The sequence below is a fragment of the Lagenorhynchus albirostris genome, chromosome 17 (assembly GCF_949774975.1).
Source record: "Lagenorhynchus albirostris chromosome 17, mLagAlb1.1, whole genome shotgun sequence".
Classification (NCBI taxonomy): Eukaryota; Metazoa; Chordata; class Mammalia; order Artiodactyla; family Delphinidae; genus Lagenorhynchus; species Lagenorhynchus albirostris.
In genome coordinates, this window is record NC_083111.1 from 67,730,482 (window position 1) to 67,753,016 (window position 22,535).

Below are 22,535 nucleotides of genomic sequence, written 5' to 3' on the forward strand. Positions count from 1 at the left end.
ACCCCAAGAACATAAATATTTAGTACATCTTTGACAAGGTAACCTACTTATCCTTTTCTTACATAGTTTTACAAAGACAATGTTGCATGAACAGTGAATATAAATGCTCCTTGATTTTGAAGAAGAAATTTTCAAAATTGTATTAATAGCCTCTCAGAAACGCCACATATAATATATATAAAAAAAGAAATATCTTTGAAAAAGTGAAGTGATTGAGGAGAAGTGGAAAAAGACAAGAATTTCTGGCTTTCTGTCTTATAAGTTAACGTGTATCAATGTAATAATAAAATCAAAAATATAAGGCTGGAAGATACATAATCTTTTGAAAATGTCACCTGAATCATGTCAGTCACCTAATTAAAAACTTGCAGAGTGGCTCCTTGTTAACTACCAACTAAAATCAGTCTTCTCAGCTGTGACACTTAAGAATTTGGTGCTCAAGTAACCCAATAAAAAAACAGACATGGGGCTTCCCTGGTGGCGCAGTGCTTGGGAGTCCGCCTACCAATGCAGGGGACACGGGTTCGTGCCCCGGTCTGGGAAGATCCCACATGCCGTGGAGCGGCTGGGCCCGTGAGCCATGGCCGCTGAGCCTGCGCGTCCGGAGCCTGTGCTCCGCAATGGGGGAGGCCACAACAGTGAGAGGCCCGCGTACCGCAAAAAAAAAAAAAAAAAAAAAAAACCACAATGAGATGCCATTTACACACACTGGGATGGCTATAATTTAAAAAAAAAAAAAAAAAGGAAATTAACAAGTGTTGGAGAGGATGTGGAAAAACTAGAACCCTCAGACACTACTGGTGGGAATGAACAAATGGTGCAGGTACTGTGGGAAACAGTTTGGTGGTTTATAAGTTAAATGCAGAATTACTAAATGACCCAGCAATTCTGCTCTTAGGTATACACTCTGATCAAACCCAGCTGACCTCCTAAACTCTTTGGAACTCCTGATCACTCGAGTTATAACGACTACACCAGACAGCTTCATTCTGTAGCCATTTAATTAATTAAGTCTGCTTTCTCCTTAGGACAGTAAATTCTGAGAGGTGAGGTGTCATATAAACTTTTCTGTGACCCTCACAGCTTCTGAAGGTATTCGTGACTGTGTAGTGGTTACTGATTTTTAGTAACTATTGAAATAAACTTTGTTGTTGGCATTTCTGAGGTTTGGGGCACGTACGGGGCATGTCAGAAGTAACAAATAGAGTCAAGCATATTAAAATCTATTTAGATACCTTTGTTCTTAAGAAGTTATTACACTCTTGTTCCACATTGTAATTTATAATACGAGATACTTCTTCCTGCCAAATCTTCAGACCGTAAATGTTGACATAGTCCTGAATGTATTCAAAAGAACGATGGAACCCATCCATGGTAGCTCCCAGCTCTTTCAGCTTTGGCATCAATTCACTTGGCTGTGCATAATAAGAAACAGAAACCTATTATATTGGCATAGACTGGTAATTTATGCCAGACATCCAGCAAAGAATAGATTTCATTCATTTGGAAAGAAAGCCTCATATAAAAGAATATATAAAAACTGAATGTCAGTGATTTCTCTCATATCATTTGATGACTCTAATCTTAAGAGTTAAAACATTTTAAATTGAATTTACTGATGTGAAAGGTACTGTAGATGTAAATTTCAGGCCTATTCTTTTTCTCTTGAGAAAAATGACCATATTCCCAGAAAGATCAAGCAAAAGAAAAAATTACAGCCTTTATAGTGCCAATCTGTTTTAGGTTTAACAAATTCTTTTCGCTATGAGAAGGAACCTGGAATCATAAACATCAGTTTAATTCTTAAACTTGGGGATCAACAGGTGAAGGAAAGGACTGGTTTTAAAAAGGATTTTCTTATAATATGAATGGATTATAATATAGGATCAAAAAACATATCAATTGACTGTACTGAACATGATATAGTAGATATATGTTAGAAGGTAGGAAAGGTCTTGTTCATAACAGTTAAAAATGGTGTTCTAGAACATTCTGCAAGCCGAGTAGAGGGAAAGGACAGACCCACTTTGGTGATCTGGTACCTTGGCTCGAGGGTTGAAGATCAATCCCCTATGAAGAGCAAAAGCCACACGCTTAACCAGCTCCTTCCTTATTCCATCCTCCAGCAGTTGTTTTGGGTCCACCTAAGTACAAATCGAAAAGCAATAAATTCCAGGAAGGAAAAGCTCAGTCCTGAAGAAATCCGGAAGAAAGATAGTTTCCAGAGTCCGTAAGGGAGCACTTTCCTATCTCATTACTTGACAATCAGGATTTCTTTTTTGATTTTGTGCAGCTTGGATAGAATTATTAAAACCTGTCACCTCTGTAAGACTTGGTTTATCTCAGTAAAATTCATGATAATTTTACAACATGACATTTCAAAGATGGTGGGTATGGAAAGTTTTAAACTGCCTCACATTTTAATCATTTCATTAAAAATTAAAAGTGCCTCTTCTCATCACAGGAGGAGGTGGTAGATTGAAGGGCCTGCATCTGAAGTCAGTGCACGTCTCCTATGGAAGTTATCTGAGGGCATCTATAGTCATATGAGCAAAATCAAGTTTGGGGTTGGACCACTGAAGATTTAACAATTCTCTTTTCTTTCAGCATTCTTGGGATGCTGTTAGTAATTAGGGAGATAAAACAGGAAAGCAACTCTGCTATCTAACTATATAGCTTATTTTGCTGATTCTTTTTTTCTGTAATGAGAAAGCTTTTGTTATTCCCTAAAAAAGTCTCCTGTCAAATCCATAAAACATCAAATAGTTTTAACACACTCCTTTGAATTCCCTGAGACTTGTTTCTTTTACTTTTAAATTTGTCAAGAGCTATTATTTTAAAAGTTATAAAGACAACGGATGTGTTCCATCTGGGTTTGATAATATTTAAATTTCAAGGAAGATAACTGGAATGAAAAAGTTGCTGAAAATACAAAAGCCAGAGGAACTTGTTGGACATGGACAGCATGACCATGCAATCAGTAAGAGCCAGACTGTAGAGATAACAGGTCAAAGGCCTTGGGTTCTTCAATAGACAAATTGTAAGGAAAGAAAGGAATGAGGGAGAAATCTGAGGAGTAAATCAGCCTTAAAAGACGTATATTTTTTGAATTGCAAGTCTGAACCAGAGTGTCTAGAAATTTATTTTTGGATAATAAAACTAAACAGAGAGACTGGGAGTAGGTCAAGGCCCATGAGGAGGATCCTGCGGTGGGAGCTGTGGCTGAATTATATCTCTGGGCTTGAGTGGTGGTGAGAATGAGTGGTCTTTACTTTATAATAACCGATCAAGCTACATAATTGTTTCTGTAGCTTTCAGCATCTGTGCTCTATTTTACAAGAGAAAGGTAAATTATAAATAAACATAGTCAATGAGAACAAAATCAAAGAAGTAACATGAAGTTTCCAAAGAAATATTCCTTATAAAAACAGATTTAGTGGAAAAGAGTTAAATGTTTTATGAATCTCATGGTCTTGAATGGCTCTACCCAATTCTTCCTAGACTTCCACCAATCTGTGGAGTGCTCCCAGGGAAGGGAAAGACCCCTTCACACAGCCCCTTCCTCGCAGTTCTGTCCACACCCCCTGTGGTTAACAACAGTTAATAGTTTTCATATGGATCCTCCAGACCTTCCTCTGTTAATTTATATACGTATTTGTCCTTAAATATATTTAATTTAAAAAACTATATGGGATCATAATACATACACATACATACACACACTGTTCTGCAATTGCTTTTTTCACTTTACGTTTTGGAAATCTCCTAGTGGCAAGTTACTTTTGAATGGCAGCAAAGCAGTCCACAGTATGAATGCACCATGATATATTTAGCCATTCTCTTACTCATAAAATGTCTAGGTTATTTCTATTTTTTTGGCTACATCTAACAATGAACATTATATCATGTTCATTGTGTATATCTGTGTATATCTCACTTGTTTTAAGTCATATTAACTAAAGTGATTTTAAACTCTTTGTAAGAGTTTGAAATAGATCCTCAACATTCAAAGGTTAAAGATTAGTGAAAGCCACAGGATCCCACAAAAAGCCCTGAGTTGTTAAACTGGCAGAGACAGTCTACTAAGTTTGAATGAGGTCAAGATGATATTCCCTCTGCTTTTATTATCTGAAAGATTCTGGCAAAAGCCTTACATTTTTCTTAAGCAATCCTTTCTTTGATAATTATTGCTAATTACTAGGTTTTATTACATCCTACTGGTCACTTTGCATTTAAGACTACCCTGGTCCCAGGATTTATCATCATTTAAGGATGAGTTAGGAGTGATAACCTGTGTACTTACTCTCTGAATATCAGCTGAATTAAACTGGCACCAGGCCCAAAGCATGTTTAACAGAATCTATTAATATTCCAGGACTACAATGGTATTTCTTTAACACATTTCCAGAAACCACATGGTAAAGTTCTGTTTCTATTTAGGTTCATTTCCTCTATTTTCTTGGATTTCATTAACACAAATGTTATATCGATGAAAATTTTTTTAAAAATCGGAAATGTTAAGATTTTGCTAATTATCAGACAAATGGAAAAATAAATAAAAGCACCATGAACTGTGTGACTGGGTCACATCACATCACTAGTCATTTTAGAATTACAAATTAAAACAGCAATGAGATACCACCTTAGACCCCTTTGGAGAACAAAAATTAGAAAGTGGATAATGGCAAGTATTGGCAAAAATGGGGGAAGATACACAGGAAACAAGTCATGTGAGGAGTCACTCTGGCATTATTGAGACAAAGTAAGTACAAATGTGCCCTAAGACTCAGTGACCCACTCCTGGGCAAGCAGATTTCAGAGCAATTCTTACACAGGTCTGTGCTAGGAACAGGTTCAGAGATGCTTATCTTGACGCTGTTTATGATAACAGGAAGCACAGGTGTGAAAATGAGTGACATAGGTGTCTGTGCCCTGGGGAACAGTTAAGTAAAATGTGGAATTCTCTGCAGCAGCAAGAAGTAACCAACTACCTGATCCACAGCAACATAAATTAACTTCAGAGCAGTAACTAGTGAGAAAAGTTGGAAAAAGAATGAGACTTAGAGAAGAATATGATTTAGATAAATCAAAACCATGTACATACATAAAATAACACCACTTGCTAAAAATAAGGATACTTGCATATTTATGGAAAGAAATCAAACATATAGAGTGGATGCTATGGGGCATGGGAATGGGCGTGGGCATCCAGGAGAAGAGAAGGAAAAAAAATAAGAGAGGAGCTTGCATGCCTCAGTGATGGCAATGGCCTGTGGTCAGAGGGGTACAATGATCTCAGCTGTCTGCACCTGGAGTGCGGTATAAAAATACTAAAAAGAAAGAAAGGCTGCAGGCAGGGAAGGGAGAAACAGTGACTGAGCGAGCTACTTTGCCTAAGGGAATTGAACTATTTTGTTTTCTTTGTTATTACAAAAATTCAATAAAACAGATTTTTGTTAGAGTTAAGGAACTCCTGGGTGTTATGAAAAATAAGGATTATAATGCTGTCTTTTCCTCTGTCAATGAGTAAAGTGAAGATGTGAAATGAGTAAAGTGAAGATGTGAAAGCTGCATGTGAAACAGCAAGAGGCATAAGATGGTAACACTACCCCACAGGATAAATTCTGCAATAATCCAAAGGACGAAGACTTACTATGGGGCCACAAAGGCCAGCATTAAGACCATTACCTTGATGATGCCGACCAAAGTTGTTTTCATCATTAAGATGCCTTCAGTAAAAATGGAAATAGCATGAGTAAGCTTGGCAACCTTTAACAAAGAAAAAGAGGTTAATGAAGTACTTCTCATAAACGACCCATCACTTCTATGGGAAGCTAAAATAATTGACTAACAGTTCTGGAATGGGCAAAGACAAGAGAAGCAGCGTGCAGCTTTAGGACACCTGTGTATACACGTCCTGGTCAGAAATGAGGTTCTGTGGTGTTGACCACTGTTAGACATACTGGGTGACTGAGTCAGAAGATGTTAAATCATTCTTTACCCTTTGACCAATCATTTCCCCTTCTTTGGGCCTCAGCATTTCACGCATAAGATGAAAGCAGGACTCAGTGATATGGATGATCCCTTCCAAAAAGAAAAGGCTCAAGGGGATTCTGAGAAGGTAATCTCCTACTGCCATCCACATTCTTTTCAAACAACACCAGGAGACATTGGTAAGGTTGACTGAGGCTATACTTTTGAGTTAGAATCAATGTAGAAATTCTGAGCTTGACAATCTCAATTCCTGATGTAACTTTTGGAGCTGTGTCAGAGGATATGAAATTGATGCTTGTTATCACATTTTCAAATTTCACTTGATTTTATTTTTCACATCTTTAAGTTCAGGGAAAAAGAAAAGCAGAGGTGTTTTGGGAAGAACAATTTCTGAGGCTGCTTAACTGTGGAGCGGCCTTAAAAGTCTGGCTGCAAGAAGTGGTTCACGGAATATGGATTACTTTGAGCCACTGATTTTGTGTACAAAGCAGGAACCTGAATGGGAAAAGTCTAGGCAATGTAGCCCAAAGAGAAAAAAGGTTGATGTGCTGAGACTATTCAAAAGAAAAGTAACCAGCTGAGCTCTACTCCCTCTGAGAACATTCTGGCAGGCGAGGCCGTGAATGACACCAGGACAAGTTAATGAATGAAGGTATAATTGCACTAAAATGGCAAAACCTGGTTATTGTTGAGAGTGTGGAAAAAGATCAATAAACCAGAATTGATCTGGTGGTCCTGGGGATATGGCAGGTGACACGGACCTGTGCTATTTCATGGTTTGGGGGTTTCAAAATCAAAAGGCAGAAGTCAAAGGGACACAGCACCTCATATCGTGGGCCAAGCTGGGCATAGTCCCTCAGCTTGTCCTTGTCCAGCCGGGTCGGCACTTCAATGATATCGTGGGTCTGAAGCTTTATGATCTTTAGAAGGGAAGTAAACATGCTTTCCGGAATGATCTGCAAAACCTTTAATGAAAGGGAAAAGAGGAAAAAACAAACGAACCTCTATTTTATTTCTTAGCTGGTAAATGGTATGATGACAGTAAGCACAGTGCCTGTGTATATGAACAGTGCTTCGTCTGCAGGAAGGGCTGCTAAGGGCCTCACAAGAGCTATTTTAACAACTGCTCTCAGGCACAGGGCTACTTTCCTTCAAACATTAATTGCTCACAGGATATAGAGCTAATTCTCATAGAAATGATGCAAAAGATGTATCATTTCCACATTACAAGTTTCTAAAAGGCTGAGGTTCAGAGATGTTAAGTAACTTGGCTGTAAAGCCCTCAGCTAGGATGTGACACAGGAAAATTTTGAATCCAGGCCTGTCTGGCTCTATGCTACACCATAAGTTGTTGAAGCAAGGACCAAAATGCTCCTGAAAACTTTGATTAAGTTCCAACTAGAATGTGCTGGATCTAGATCTGGCTTTTACCAACTATGACTTTGAAAAAGTCACCAAGATCTCTGTTTCTCCATCTCTACGCCTATAAAATGGGGGCTAATACCATCAGCATTTAAAAAATAGGTATGAAAGTTCTTTGAAAGTAAAAACACAGCTGCACACCCACAGTACTGGTAAGAATAAGTTTATTTTCAGGTACTGCAAATTTCTGGAATTAAATTAAGAATAAGGGAAAGGTATACAACACTACTATGTATAAAACAGATAAATAACAAGGACCTGCTGCAGGGAACTATATTCAATGTCTTGAAATAACCTATATATATGTAAAACTGAAGCACTTTCCTGTACACCTGAGGCTAACACAACATTGTAAATTAACTATACTTCAATTAAAAAAAAAAGGATAAGGGAAAGGAACACAGGTGTACTTTTTTCAGGGTCCCAAGCACATCGTTTGTATTTAAAACAGCAGTTAGTTTGCCATTAAAATAAACATCATCTTGATGCATTTCTTACCTTTCTCACATAGGACACCAATTCGCCAGAATAATATTGAGATACACTGAGAAGGTCAGGGCTATTTGCTTGATTAATACGAAGAAGGGGCAGGTCAAGGGCAGAGGCAAGCTGGAAGGAAAATAAGATGTATCTGTTTCTCTGTTTCAAAAAGTCCTAGAAATCTCTCTTTTTCCAGAAACAGTAACATACAACAAAACTCTTGGGCTTTGCCCAAAAGAGAGCAACTACTGAACTTCATCAGTGTCATTCATAGTTTCTGACAAGATACAATTTTTTAAAGCGACAGTCATCTGCTACGGCAGTGGTTCTCAAATTGTGGTCCCTGGACCAGCAGCAACAGCATCACCTGAAACCTTGTCAGAGATGCTGATTCTCTGCCCCACGCAGATTTACTTAATCAGAAACTCCGGGGCTGGGGCCCAGCAATCTGGGCTGTGACAAGCCTTCCAGGTGATTCTCCTGCATGCTCAAATTTGAGCCACTGAGCTACAGAAGGCAGCTACTCCTCTATGGAAATCAGACATTCTGATTGATGGACTACCATACTGAGTCTAATCTAAGATGACACGGCTTGTAAGAAGTGCCATTATTTTATGCACTGCTCAAAAAGAAAAAACATGCCGACAACTATGATATGCCATCAATTATACAACACATCCCAATTACAGAGATGTTAAAATATGAAAGTGCACCTCAGAATTGATATATATGGTAATTCCATCAGAAGACACTGAGTAAATTATTTGTTCATTTATCACAAAATGAAATTACCTTGAGAGAAGGGCCAATCTATGCCCGTGTTGTTTAACATTATTCCCTAACCTTTAGAGGAGATCCTAGATTGTAGCAGAGGCTCAATAAGAATTTTTTTAAATGAATAAAAGGATGTTATTCATGTCTAGGGAATAAAGGACCCATAGGACACACATTTTTAGTATCCTGTAAAACTTTAAAAAAATCTATTTCTTCATTTAAAAACAATTTTCTCTAAGACACTCTAACTTCTATTATTAATTCAAACTTTATTTCTGGCATCTTTTGCAACTATGCTCTCATGAAAAACTTCCTAACAATTTTCAGTCTATAAAAATACTTAAATTAACCAACTTTCTAAAAGGGTGAAATCTTGAACTGAATTAATGAATGAGGTAATAATGAAGGCCAACTCTTCCCTAGTAACTGAGAATGCAATCTCACTGTTATCTGCTTACCTTTAGGAATGTAGCTCTGAGTTTAGTGACCATGGATGGGTTTACCCTTATGCTCTCTTGCATGATAGATGTGAAACTGTAAAAAGAGATAAATAGTAAGGAAACATTCATAATGGCCTTCATTGAGGACAAATGCCAGGCTGTCCATGTTACCTGTCAATTAACTGCCAAGCAAAAGAAAGGTCCCCAACGATCTGCATTGTGATCAGGACCTCCTCTTTAATGTTAATGGTTCGGATCATTTGGTGGAGAAACTTGCGAGTATCAGCAAGAAATTGACACACTTGCAGATTTGATTCCAACTGGTGAAATTCTTGAACCTGAGTTACATAAACACACTGGATTTTAAAATTCTGAATGGCCTGTATAGTGTCCACTTTTCCTTGAAAACACTTCCAATAAAGCGCACTACTTACTAAGAATGTCTTGGCAAAATTTTAATTTCAAATTATAATTTCAGAAATGTATAAGCCAAGTCAGAAAACAATGCATAATTTCTGAGATTAGAAAATGTTCCACAATTTCTTATCCTGTACATATATGACGTAATAAGCAAATATTCCCATTTTCCATTTCAGTATCAATAAACATGTATTGAAAAATCCTTCTAATTCTGAAAATTTGCAGGATTGTTAAAAAACAAAATAAGTCACATCACAACCAAGGTGCTGGCACTTGCACATCTTTAAGTTCTTTTGATGGGCTCTTTAAAACAAAATAATGATTCCACAGCGTTTTGACATTTTAAGTACATAATTCAAGGGGCCTGGGCTATATGCCAAAAGAAATAATGCAAAAGAGAAAAAGTATCAGAGATTTACAAAGTTGCTTATAGTGGTACTATAGACTAGAAAATCCAAAAAACAACCAAAATAGAAATAGCACAAGTGAGCAATTGTTCTGGAATAGCTAGGGAAACTGGCATGCTAACAATGGAGCATTATACTGTGTTGCTATAATAGTGGCCATCCTAAAATCCTTGCAAAAGTAAAAAAGAGCCTATAAGAAAGTCTTGCAAGTGAAAAAAGTCTTAATGTACACTTATATCAATTGGAAAGGGTTCCAGACGAGGATGGATGATGTTTCATATAATCTATATGTTTATTGTTCTGATGCTTTTGTTTATTTTCCTGGTTAAACACACAATTAAACTTTTAAGAGTGTGGAGGTATAGGAATTCCCTGGAGGTTAGGATTTGGCGCTTTTACTGCTGTGGCCTGGGTTCAATCCCAGGTCGGGGGACTGAGATCCCGCAAGCCACGTGGTGTGTTCAAAATTTTAAAAATAAAAAAAAGGATATTATTAAAAAAAAAAAAGGAGTGTGGAGGTATAATTCCTTTTTTTTGTACAATCATTTTTAAGTAGATAAAAGGAAACTTTTTTTCAGAAAAAATACATCACTTTAAAAGCATATGATCGTTATACAACTATTCTCATTTTTGTGTATCCATCCCTTTCCAGGTTTTCTCCCCAAGGCACACACTTTTTACAAACCTAAAAGTAGCGCATACAGTGCAATTTTGTTTTTGCTTTTACCTCCTTACCACAGTTTTCCCAATGTTTCTATACTGTCTTCATAATTTTTTTTCCAAGACTACATGTTCCTGCAAATTGAAGTATCATAATTTTTACTACCATTCTCTTTATTATTGTCATTTAATTATTTTCGCAATTTTAGGGCACTGCATATAGTAATACGGTGAACACATTAATTTATATTGCTTTTGCTTCTGATAAAATATTCTCTTAAATATATTTCCAGGAGCAGACTCCTGGGTAGGTCAAAAAATATGATTCATGATCCGAGAACTGTCATTTAAAAAGACTTGCCTTACCTCTTCCAAAGCCTGTATTAGTTGCACAGTTTTTCTGCCCGCAGCAGTAGAATCATCATAATTTAAAGACAATATTTGTTTTGAGATCTCTCTGAACCAAGCTTGAAGATTTTCTATTAATACAGAAACAAGAAAAGACTACTGAAATCCCAGAATTCCTGCAGTGGTGGCTTTGAATTTAATTAAGTAATCCTTTACAAATCTAGCTCTTAGTCACAGAGCTTTTACTATGTACCTAACATTGGTCTTAGGAATTTTCCAAACAATAACAACAAAAATGCCTCGGGCATGTGACCTAGTAGAAGAGATGAAACTTTCTATATAAATAGCTTAGTTTATAACACCTGGCAGAAAAGGGTTAAAGGCCCAAGTTTTGGGTGGGCCAAAAAGTGCCTTTGGTTTTTTAAGTAAAAATAAAAGACACATTTTTCATTTTCACCAAGAACTTTATTGAACAATGTAATCACACTTCTGTTCCACTACTTTCTGCCAATTTTCAGGCAACTTCATAATTCCATCTTCCCAGAACTTTCTATGTTTTTGAGCAAAGAACTGTTCCAGGTGCCTTTTACAGTCTTCCAGGGAACTGAAATTTTTTCCATTAAGCGAATTTTGTAAAGACCGAAATAAAGGGAAATCCAAAGGTGCAATGCCAGGTGAATACGGCAGATGAATCAGAACTTCCCAGCCAAGCTGTAACAGTTTTTGCCTGGTCATCAAAGAAACATATGGTCTTGAGTTATCCTGATGGAAGATTATGCGCTTTCTGTTGACTAATTCTGGACACTTTTCGTCGAGTGCCACTTTCAGTTAGTCTAATTGGGAGCAGTACTTGCTGGCATTAATCATTTGGTTTTCCAGAAGGAGCTCATAATAGAAGACTCCCTTCCAATCCCACCATATACACAACATCACCTTCTTTGGATGAAGACCGGCCTTTGGTGTGGTTGGTGGTGGTTCATTTCGCTTGCCCCACGATCTCTTCCATTCCACATTATTATACAGTATCCACTTTTCATTGCCCATCACAATTTGTTTTAAAAACGGAACGTTTTCATTACATTTCAGTAGAGAATTGTATGTGGAAATATGGTCAAGAAAGTTCTTTTTGCTTCACTTATGTGGAACCCAAACATCAAAGCGATTCACATAACCAAGCTGGTGCAAATGACTTTCAACTTTTTTTGTTTTAAATTGATTTATTTTTGGCTGCCTTGAGTCTTCGTTGCTGTGCGTGGGCTTTCTCTAGTTGCGGTGAGCGGGGGCTACTCTTCGTTGTGGTGCACAGGCTTCTCACTGCAGTGGCTTCTCTTGTTGCGGAGCACGGGCTCTAGGAGCACGGGCTTCAGTAGTTGTGGCACATGGGCTCAGCAGTTGTGGCTAGCGGGCTCTAGAGTGCAGGCTCAGCAGTTGTGGCGCACGGGCTTAGCTGCTCTGTGGCATGTGGGATCTTCCCGGACCAGGGCTGGAACCCATGTCCCCTGCATTGGCAGGTGGATTCTTAAGCACTGCACCACCAGGGAAGCCCAGACTTTCAATTCTTGATTTGGATATTTTGAGTATGTCGGCTATCTCCCGTGTGGTAAAACGTTGATTGTTCTCAATTATTGTTTCCATTTGATTGCTATTGAACCAACTGGTCTACCTGACTGCAGAGCATCATCCAGAGAGAAATCTCCAGCACGGAACTCTGCAAACCACTTTTGACACGTTCGATCAGCCACAGTACCTTCTCCATAACTGCACAAACCTTTTTGTGCGTTTCAGTTGTGTTTTATACCTTTCTTGAAACATAATATGCCACAAATGTTGTTTTTCTTCCATCTTCAATATTAAAATGGCTATTCAAAAATTCACCAATTTGTATGTGTTTTTTTAAATGCATGCTGATGTGACAGGTGTCACATACAATCTAACAAAATTGTTTCAAATGAAGTTAAAGACAACTAAGTGCTACTAGAGCCACCTTACGGGAAAAACTGAACAAACCTTTTGGCCCACCCAATAAATGTTGTAAACTGATATGTGCAAAGACAGTAGTGCAGGTGGGGAGGAGTCAGGAAGGAAGTGAAGGATGTGACACAGAGTTAAGAGGATGGGTAGAGGTCTGGACAGGCAGAGGGAGGGAGAGGGAAAATCTGTCCCTAGATGAAGAGACAGACATGAGCAGAGGCTTTGGGGCAAAATGACAATGGCGCGTCTTGGAGGGCAAAGAGGGACCAACATGCAGGAGAGTGAAGTGTGAGTGGTGAGTTGTGGGGAGTGTGAATGGATTAGGTGGCGCCATTTGCTAACCAGCCAGGCATTTCTCAAGGCAGAGATGGGGAAGGCCGTTAACATGCTCTGAGGACCCTCAGTGAATCAGGCCAAGTTTTAAGCTTAGTCTCATTTAATTTTCACAAAAATCTATGGAGTAGGAATTAAAAGCCATTTCTCAGATGAGGAAGCTGATGCCCAGAGATATTAAGAACCCTCTGCTGCGTCACACAGTTACTAAATGGAAGAGCCAGGACGTGCAAACCGTCAAAGGCTTCGCTCTTTTCACTTCACCAAGTTGATTCTGTAAAGGTTTTTTGTTTTATCAATGGAATGATTTCACTTTAATAAAAGCACTTAAGGGCTTATAATCTAAGTTATTTTAAGAACTGACATAAAGAATTAGCTATAATTTTAAAGATTTTTTGTAGGACTGAGGGACAGCTATGGAGTAGCTAAAAGAACATAGGAGGTAATGAGTGAGATACAGGCTCTGGACCTTTGTTACCCTCGGCAAGTGATTATAAAATAATAAAGATGTTTATCTCACAGGGTTCTAAGGATCAAATGAGAAATATCTGTGAAAGTACTTCCTAACTGAAATATGCTATAGAGCCAAAAAAGTATAAGATATTGTTTTGAATAAGCTTTGAAACATTGCTGGTATTTATAAGAACTTAAAAGAGACTAGAATACAGATTAATGTGTCTGATTAGACAACTAATCTGGTTAGATTGGTCCTGGTGATTCTTTGTTTTTTAGATACAATATGCTGACCTGCAAAACATGTTGCCAATTTATATCACACCACTAAAAACTGCTCTAGTTTTTCCAATAGGAATATTAATGAAATTTGGACATATTTTTTGACCAGCAACAAATAAATCAAATACAATAGTCATAAGCTTGTATTAACAATAGTGAAGCTTTTTAAAATAAAAATCTATATTATTCATCAATTCTACTGTATAATTAACTTTATCGGAAATAAATTTGACAGTTAAAACAAGTATTAAGCATCAAAAAAAATAATTTGTCACCTTAAAATTCAGAATGGTTTTTCAGGGGCAATTTGAAAGGATCCTATCTATAAGCCAGGAGCCTTCAAAAATTTGAAGTGATACCACAATTTTCCTACAGATAAAATTTCCTAAAAGAGGCAAGATTAAAATTGTTAAAGTAAAACTTGAGCTATGTTGTTTCAAAACAGTCTGCAGGTCCCCACTTGTGCCACTAGATGGCAGATGCGTCAGTGAAGAAGAACCAAATAGGACTGAACACAAGACTCTTAAGATATCATTTATGTTAGCAGTTGGTAATATTCTTGGGTGAAGTATCCTGAGAAGATCATGAAAGTTATGCCCCCATCCCCATGCACATAAAATTACACACTAATGACACACCAGTTCTGCATACTATGGTGGTAGGGGGAGGATATGACTCTATAAAATACTGTTGTATTTATGAACCGGAGTACAAGAACCCATGATTTAGCCCAACCTCTTACTTCAAAGATAAGAAACCTGAAGTCCAGAGAGAATATGAGATTGCCCAAGGGAGCACAAGGCTAGAGCAACCAAAACTAAACTTCTGATCTTCATTAGCAACATCCCAGCATACAATGAGGACACAGTAATGACTTTTTACTCTGCTAGTTTCTAATAATCTGTGTATACTTTTCAAACACACCAATAACTCCTCTTCAGCAATTACCATTTTTCTCCACTCTGGTTAGGGGTTTCACTCCTGAAAAGACATCAGCAAGCTCCGTCATCCGCTCTGAGCCCTCCTTCTTGTAATGTTCCCATTTGGCCTGCTTTTCTGAAAGCATTTGCTTGAACATCTGTTGAAGAGACAGAAGAGATTTACTGATTTAAGAGAAAATCCAGCTTAGGCAGTTTACTAAGAAAGCCTGAGCGAAACCCAATTTATTATAAAAATAGGTGCCTGACATCAGTCTGATGCCACCTCTTAAGCATTACTACTTTATACAAATTGGGGGGCAAAAGCTAGACCATCTCTAAGACAGTGGCTCTCAGACCAACTGAGGCAAGGCGAGTGTTGGTTCTGAATTGGCATTAATGTCTAGGGCTAGTTCCTGAGGCCACCTGATCCAAACCCCCAAAGTTACTTTTACAGAACCTGGACATTCCCAGGCGTTTGTGATTTTTATTATGTCCATAGAGGCTTTTTTAGGAGTAAGAGACCAAGCCCAGAATTTCCTTGACTGAACTCAAATCCTCAAGGTCCTTAGGTCAACCTTGTTAAAATGCAAACTACCACCCTACTTAGGCCCTTTCCAACAGGTTCTCGTGGCTTTTAAGATGAAGACTAACACCCCGCAAGGCCCAGCGCAGGCTGCCCACCTGTCAACCTCACTTCCTACCACCTTTCTCTTGCATTCTCTCCCCTGCAGCCAACTGGTCTCTCAGATCCTTGAACTGGCCAGGCTCTTCCCTACCCAAGAGGACTTAGACATAATCTGTCCTCTCGCTGGGATGTTCTTCATCATGCTCCCCCATCTTTGTCTTAGCTAACTAACAGGTTCCTTCCTCAGCTCCCTTCTGAAACTCTTGCTTCTCTTCTCAGGGAAGCTGTCAAAGCTAGGACAGGATCCTTTATTTTAGGTACCCAGAGACCTATGTTCCTCTCCTATAGAGCTTATACCTGCTTTTACTCATTTTCATTTGTGTAATTCTCTGATTACTGTCCGCATGCCTCATTAGACTGTAACTTCCACCATCTGGTGCATTTTTTCCTATCACTGTATCCCTAATGACAGTAGGCACTAAATGCTTGTTGTTTAATCCTGTTCTTTTCCTATAAGAATGATCCCAGACAGCTAGAATCTGTAGCCTGAATCAGAGACACAGCTATAAAATCCTAATCTTTAAAAAAATTTTTAAGCATAAAAAAACTAAGACTTTGGTGATTATTCATTCAATATTTTTACCTCTTTGAGTATAAACTCAAATTGTGCAGTATCCAACAGCAATTGAAAGAGGATCTTGGGATTGTACCTAGAGTCTGTTAGAATCTGGTCCTTGATTTGACGAAGGCGTTTGTTGTTTGGGTCACAGGCTAGACATGGGAGAAAAAGAGTTTCCAATTTATTAAATGTGTAGAAAATATCTATAATAAATAAGATGAATTCTTAAATACTTTCATTTCCCTTTTAAGCATTTAAAAAGTAATAAGCAAAATGTATATCAATAATAGGTAGTAAAATAAATTATATTACACCTATGCTATGGAGTATGCACAACTGAACGGTTAAATATGACATTGAATCTGACATGGAATGTCATCGTGATGTACTGTTGAATGAAAAAAGCAAACTGAGCACAGTGTTGCCAAATTTTTTAAGCGTTGTGTGGGTGGTTTATTATCGATTGTCCAATATGATGGGTCGAGCCTTTTGGCACCATTTCCTAAGTGCGTGGCCTCCTTGTGTCCTGTTTGAAGCTGCTTTTGTTTTAAGCATTGATCTCTGCCATTCAACTACGGACAGGTGTGCAGAAAAGATTTAACACAGCAGGCCCAAGACTGCCGTCTTCAAAAAGGCTTGTTTGCAAGGCCGGCTCTTGGCTGGCATTAGGGAATGTGGATTTTGGAAGAGTTCCCACCATGTTGAGAACTGGTAAGAATGGCCCACCATGCTTTAACTCTTTGTACAATGTGGTTTATTATGAACACCTGCTTTCCTCTGGGAGTTTGGAATTTTGTTACCTGCCAGGTAGAGGCTGCCTTGATGAGCCCCCAATAAAATCCTGGGCACTGAGTTTCTAATGAGTTTCCCTGGTTGGCAACATTTCACACATACTGCCACAACTCATTGCTAGGGGAATTAAATGCATCCTGTGTGACTCCATCAGGAGAGAACTCTTAAAAGCTTGTGCCTGGTTTCCTCTGGACTTCACCTCAGGCACCTTTTCCCTCTGCTGATTTTGCTTTCTATCTTTTTCCTGTTACAAACCATCGCCATAAATACTACTATATGCCGAGTCTAGTAAAGCATTGAACCTGGGGTGGTCTTGGGGACCACTGATACGACAGGGAAGCAGGGTTACCCACACAAAGATGTGGCACCTCCAAACAGGAAGAACCAGACCTGAGACCATTCTGCTCTTTGTAAAGGCATGACTGGCACTCAGAGCTTTCTGGATTATCCACCACCTAGACCCCTCTCAGCCAGAGAGCTTATGGCTACTAGGCCAAGTTCACAAAATTAGGCAGTGATGACCCAGGGATAAGACACCAGATGTCTTGATTCCCTGGTCAGCATCTCAGTTGCCAAGCTAAATCATTTCAAATAAAATAAACATTATGTTTTAAAAGTATATAGGATAAAAAATACTGATATATGCTGAAATTGGTTTACGGGGTCAATTATTTATGTAAGAAAGAAAAATAAAATAGGATAAGGTAAAATGTTTACAAGTAAAAGCTACTTAGATTGCAAATAAAGTCAAAATAAAAACTTTAAGATAATAAACACTGTCAGAAAGTTCACAGCTGATAAGGCACAAGGACCCTGATAGTTGCTCTAATATCACCCGTGCTCATTCCTGCTTTCCAAGCCCTCCCATCAGCATCTTAGGAGGTCCGGCATGTACAGAACGACCATGCTTTCCGAGCACATGTCAGTGGTGTTTTTGGTGCTTCAGGCACGGTGAAGCCTGAGCAAGGCTATTTTACATGTTGATTTCCAAGTTACTCCATCGGAAGGAGACTCATGACAACCTGGAGGAGGGCTCAGTTTTCATGGGAAACTGCAGAGTTCTGATTTACCATGCATTCTCCAGAACTCCCTAGGAAGAAATATATTGGCACTGATGACACTGATCACACAGAGACAATTTTTCAGCTTCATGTTTGCCTAACTTAAAAAAAAAAAACAAACTTGGAAGGAGTTCCACTTGTCTTTATATTAACTCTAATTCAACAAGAAACCTTCTGATACTAATTTGCTTTCATTTTTGCACAGGAGACATCACTGTGCATTAACAATTAGCTGCAGAGAGTTAACAGGAGGGAATACGAGAAATCTGCGCCTTCCTTTCTGCACGCCATGGCCAAAACACCATGAAAGCTAAATAAGCAGTTACTTTCCCCACATATGACTCAGAGCCAGAGACACAAATCATTTGATTCTTGTAAACTCTGACCTTGTGCAATCAGGTCAGACAATTGCCAGCTCAGAAATGGAAACAGATGTGGCCGAAAAGCAGAGAACCTGGCAAGCCTAGGCTGTCCCTGGCAGGGGCACAAATCCAGGAGACCGCTGGCTTCCAGAATGTAGGCACGGCTGTCAGGCACAGTTGTCCAGAAGACAAAGAGGAGGCTGAGTCACTAGAAACCCACAGTTGCCTTTACGACAGGATAAAGAGAGGGCTCGAATTGTTTATATGCTTCAGAATGTAAGACTTTTGGTAAAGAAGATTACAAGCTGAGTCAACGTAGTAAAATCCTCAAATTAGGACTGGATTTCATGTTAAACATAAACTCGACTAATTAAAGACTAGTCCACTAGATGATTCGGCCCTGTATTCATGCTGAGAGTAAACTGGAGAGAGATCTAGGCCAAGAATTGAAATGATGAAAAAAACAAAACTGGAAAGCAGCATTTGTGGGAAAGATTTAAGAAGCTGGAGATTTCTGGTGTGAAGAGGGAAGGCTGAAGAGAAATTCCACATTTTCAAAGAGATGAAGGATGAAGAAGTCCACCTGCTGTTCTCACTGCTGACCACTCACAGGATACGGAGACAGGCGGCAGCTAGAGGAAGCGTCAAGGGCATCTTGCCTGGACGGTTTGGGAGACGGGGCTACTGTGTTACCGAGGTAGGCTGCAAGATTATCTGGCGTGTGGACAGTTTTTCTTTGAGAGACACAGTCTTACTTGAAAGAACAAGGAGGTGTTGAAAGTGGGACCAGGGTAGGTGCTCAAGGAAAGTTAGCTGAGTGAAAAACAAAAAGCAGAGGCTTGGCTTTCCAGAGCTGCTAAATGACACCACTCTTAGGGGAAGGAGTGTGCAGCTCTGGAGGAGGGAACTCTTTAGTAATTAATATTGATCGAGCATTTACTAAGTATGAGGACTGGGTCAGCTCCGAATAAGCTCAGGTATTAGTCCAACCTACTTAATTTTGTACTATTAAACCAGGGGTTTTAAACTCATGGGTTTAGGGAATCCCTGGCGGTCCAGTGGTTAGGACTCTGCAATTTCACTGCCACAGGCCCGGGTTCAGTCCCTGGTTGGGGAGCTAGGATTCTGAAAGCCGTGCGGCAGAAAAGCTCCTGAGTCTGATGGCTAATAGGGTCTCAGAGAGGGTCATGACCCAGAAAAGATTAAGACCCCATCTACCATAATTAAGCACCCGGGTCTAGTCAGTTCCTCAGCAAAATGCAGCCATGTTTCTCTGTCCTTCCAAAATCATACTTTTCTTCCATCATTTCCCCAGACTAGAATTTCTTCTGCTTTTTACTATAAAATCCTATCAAGGGCTAGTCAGTTCCTGTCTCCTCTGTGGAGCCTTGTTAGACCACCTCTGCCCTTCTACCCCAAGCAATGTTTCTCTTCTGCTCTGGGCTCCGGACTTAAATCCTACCAACTATTTTACACATCTGGCTGTTAGGTGCTGCCCTGGCCCTTGTATTAGTTTCCTATTGCAGCTGTAACAAATTACCATAAACTCAGTGGCCTAAAAATGACACAAATTTATTCTCTCACAGTTCCAGAGGTGAGAAATCGGAATGGGTTTCACTAGGCTAAAATCAAGGTAGCAGCAGGGCTGTGTTCTTTTTTGGAGGCTCCAGGGGAAAACAGTTTTTTTGTCTTTTCCAGCATCTAGAAGCTGCCTGTACTCCTTTGCTTGTGGCCCTTTCCATCTTTAAAGCCAGCAATGGTCTACTGAGTCTTTTTCATGATGCCATCTGTCTAGTTCTGACTCTTCTGCTTCCAGAAGAGTCCAGTTTAAGGATATCCCAGTTTAAGGACACTTGTAATTATGCTGGGCCCACTGGGATAATCTCCTTTCTTTAAGGTCAGCTAATTAGCAACATGAATTCCATCTCCAACTTGAATCCCCTTTTGCCATGTAATTTAACATGCCCACAGGTTCCAGGGACTAGGCCATGGACATTTTTGGGAGGGTGGGGTGGGAAGCCATTATTCTGCCTACTACAGATCTGCAGCTATACTTTTTCATATGTAGACATCTGATCTCCTCAGTCTGACCAGTGACAAGCTCCTCAAACTTGGGAGGTAAATTTCCTCATATTCCCAAGCACCTAACAGGACCTGACACAGGGGCTGTTCAGGTGGGCCACTGCTTTATCCAAATTGACACAAAAATGACTAACTTAGAAAAGCAGCTTGATTCTCATTGAAGGGCTAAACCACTTTGCATCACGCAGCAGATCTGGGTTCGGACGGCTATATATGGATGAATACAGATGGTCACACCTTTTCGTGTGTTACCTGAGTCTGCAGTATGAAGCATCAGCCATCGAATGGTGACATTGCAGTCTCTCAGGCAGTTCAGAAGCCTTGGGATGTTATCCAGAACCAGATCCTCCCTCAAACAACCTTCTTTCAGGAACTGCTGCGCTTGTGCGTGCGCCCTTTCGCTGACAGTAGCGTATCTGCTTGCCTGTGAAAAGAAAAAAAGCCCTGAATTACATTTCAGAGAAAGAGAGAATCACTTATCTTGAAAGTGAATCACACTCAAAAGAATCCCTCGACAAATAGTAACATTTCTATATGAGACAAACAGCACACGGACTGTAGTTGATAAGGCTCAAAGGCAAGTGGCTTACTGGATATTTTTGAAAAGAGCACTGGACTTAGAATTGAGAGACTAACATCTAGAAATATTGGTGTGACTTTGGATTTAACCTCTGAGTACTGGTCTCTTCAAACGTAAACTGGAGAACTGGAGTCGCTGGCTCCTGGTGTCGCTTCTATTCGTAACTTGGATGGAAAGAGACACAAAGGCAGAAGCTAAATTGACCATTCTTCCTATTATTATCGACTAACAAGGCAGAGCAGAGCAGAAATACTCAAAAGGTGAGTTTCTACATATAAAAGCTTAACAAAAGAAATACATCTCAGCATATCAAAACTGACCAGCCTTTTTGGAAATTTGGTCATTCTGCTTTACCTAAAGCAAGAGTTAAATGGTAAACATCATCAACCTAGTCAGGTTAGTTTAAAACAACCACAAGATGTGGCACTGGAAGCCTCTGAAGAACTTCTTGTAATGTCATGAACGAGAAGATGTGATTTTTGGAAAGGAATTTCAGTCATGAAAAATTAACGCTCAGGGGCCAGTAAGTATGGGAGCGCCACTTTCTCTAATATATTTCTAGGGGATGTGCCAAAACTGAAATTATTTTGTGCATTATTTATGGAATTCAATTTGCTTGAATAAAACATGCTGAAGTTCCTTGAGTCAGTATTATTCTATGCACATTTGGAAACTCAAAAACTCAGACAGATAGGCTGAGGAAGATAATCACTGTTTAGAAATAGCAAGTATGCTCCCCAATAAAAAGATTTTATTTTGATTCTTCTGTTTACTCAGATATTTATTTCCTTTTGCCCTGGGTTCTCATCAGAGACAGAATATAGCCATTTCAACTTTAAGGAGATGCCTGTCTTTAGTCTTGTTGCTTACTTCACACACCCGAAATGATGAGCTTAAATTACAGTGAAAAGGTGTATTGTCCACATCCAGTTACCATCTTCAACACTCATCCTACTGATGAAAACATTAAAATTCTTGCTACTAGTGAAGGGAGCTCTGTCCATGAGGACAGTCTTTGAGCAGGAGTAAATGAAGTCACCTGGGGCCAGATGTCACACTGGTTCATTTTAGGGTGTTGACTCTTCCTCAGGATCCAAGTCTCCAATTTATATGGCCCACATAAGTTAAAATTCTACAATTACCTCTCTTATTCCGATGTGCAAAATTCACCTTTCATTAATCATTGCACTAAAATGTCTATGTGGGCATCTTCCAAATCGCTTAGGAAATCTCCTTAGCTCGTTTCCTACGCCATTAAAGCTGGTGTGCAGTTGTTTGAGAATCCTCCCGATTAGCCAGAACCTACCTGTTCTCTGACGTTTGAAAGGTCCAGGGTATTGTTTAAAGCAGTTTTTGCAGCTTTGTAGGGTTCCCAAGCATCTGCTAGATTAACTGTGATCCCCATGTAAATACTAATTACCTGAAAGAAAAGACAATCGTTCAGTATTTGTTAAATATCTACTCGCTTCAAGGCAAGGGGCTGGGAAAATACAAAGTTATAGAAGACATC

The 22,535-nt window shown here is 39.2% G+C and overlaps 1 protein-coding gene across 5 annotated transcripts in view; it reads right to left on the minus strand.

Moving 5' to 3' along the window:
- The window catches only part of WASHC5 (WASH complex subunit 5), a 53,612-nt gene that overhangs the window by 17,195 nt on the left and 13,882 nt on the right, over nt 1–22,535 (minus strand). For all 5 annotated transcript variants that reach the window (XR_009536573.1, XR_009536574.1, XR_009536575.1 and 2 more), the window contains exons 8-19: nt 22,332–22,445; nt 20,698–20,869; nt 16,173–16,300; nt 14,933–15,062; nt 10,964–11,076; nt 9,282–9,448; nt 9,129–9,204; nt 7,915–8,025; nt 6,819–6,959; nt 5,689–5,769; nt 2,043–2,144; nt 1,236–1,415 (exon numbers count right to left, since the gene is read on the minus strand). Coding sequence is in view for 2 of the 5 variants with exons in the window: in XM_060128587.1 (XP_059984570.1) it covers nt 1,236–1,415; nt 2,043–2,144; nt 5,689–5,769; nt 6,819–6,959; nt 7,915–8,025; nt 9,129–9,204; nt 9,282–9,448; nt 10,964–11,076; nt 14,933–15,062; nt 16,173–16,300; nt 20,698–20,869; nt 22,332–22,445 (1,515 nt within the window). In the remaining 3 variants the exon portion in view is untranslated. The remainder of the gene's footprint in view (nt 1–1,235; nt 1,416–2,042; nt 2,145–5,688; nt 5,770–6,818; nt 6,960–7,914; nt 8,026–9,128; nt 9,205–9,281; nt 9,449–10,963; nt 11,077–14,932; nt 15,063–16,172; nt 16,301–20,697; nt 20,870–22,331; nt 22,446–22,535) is intronic.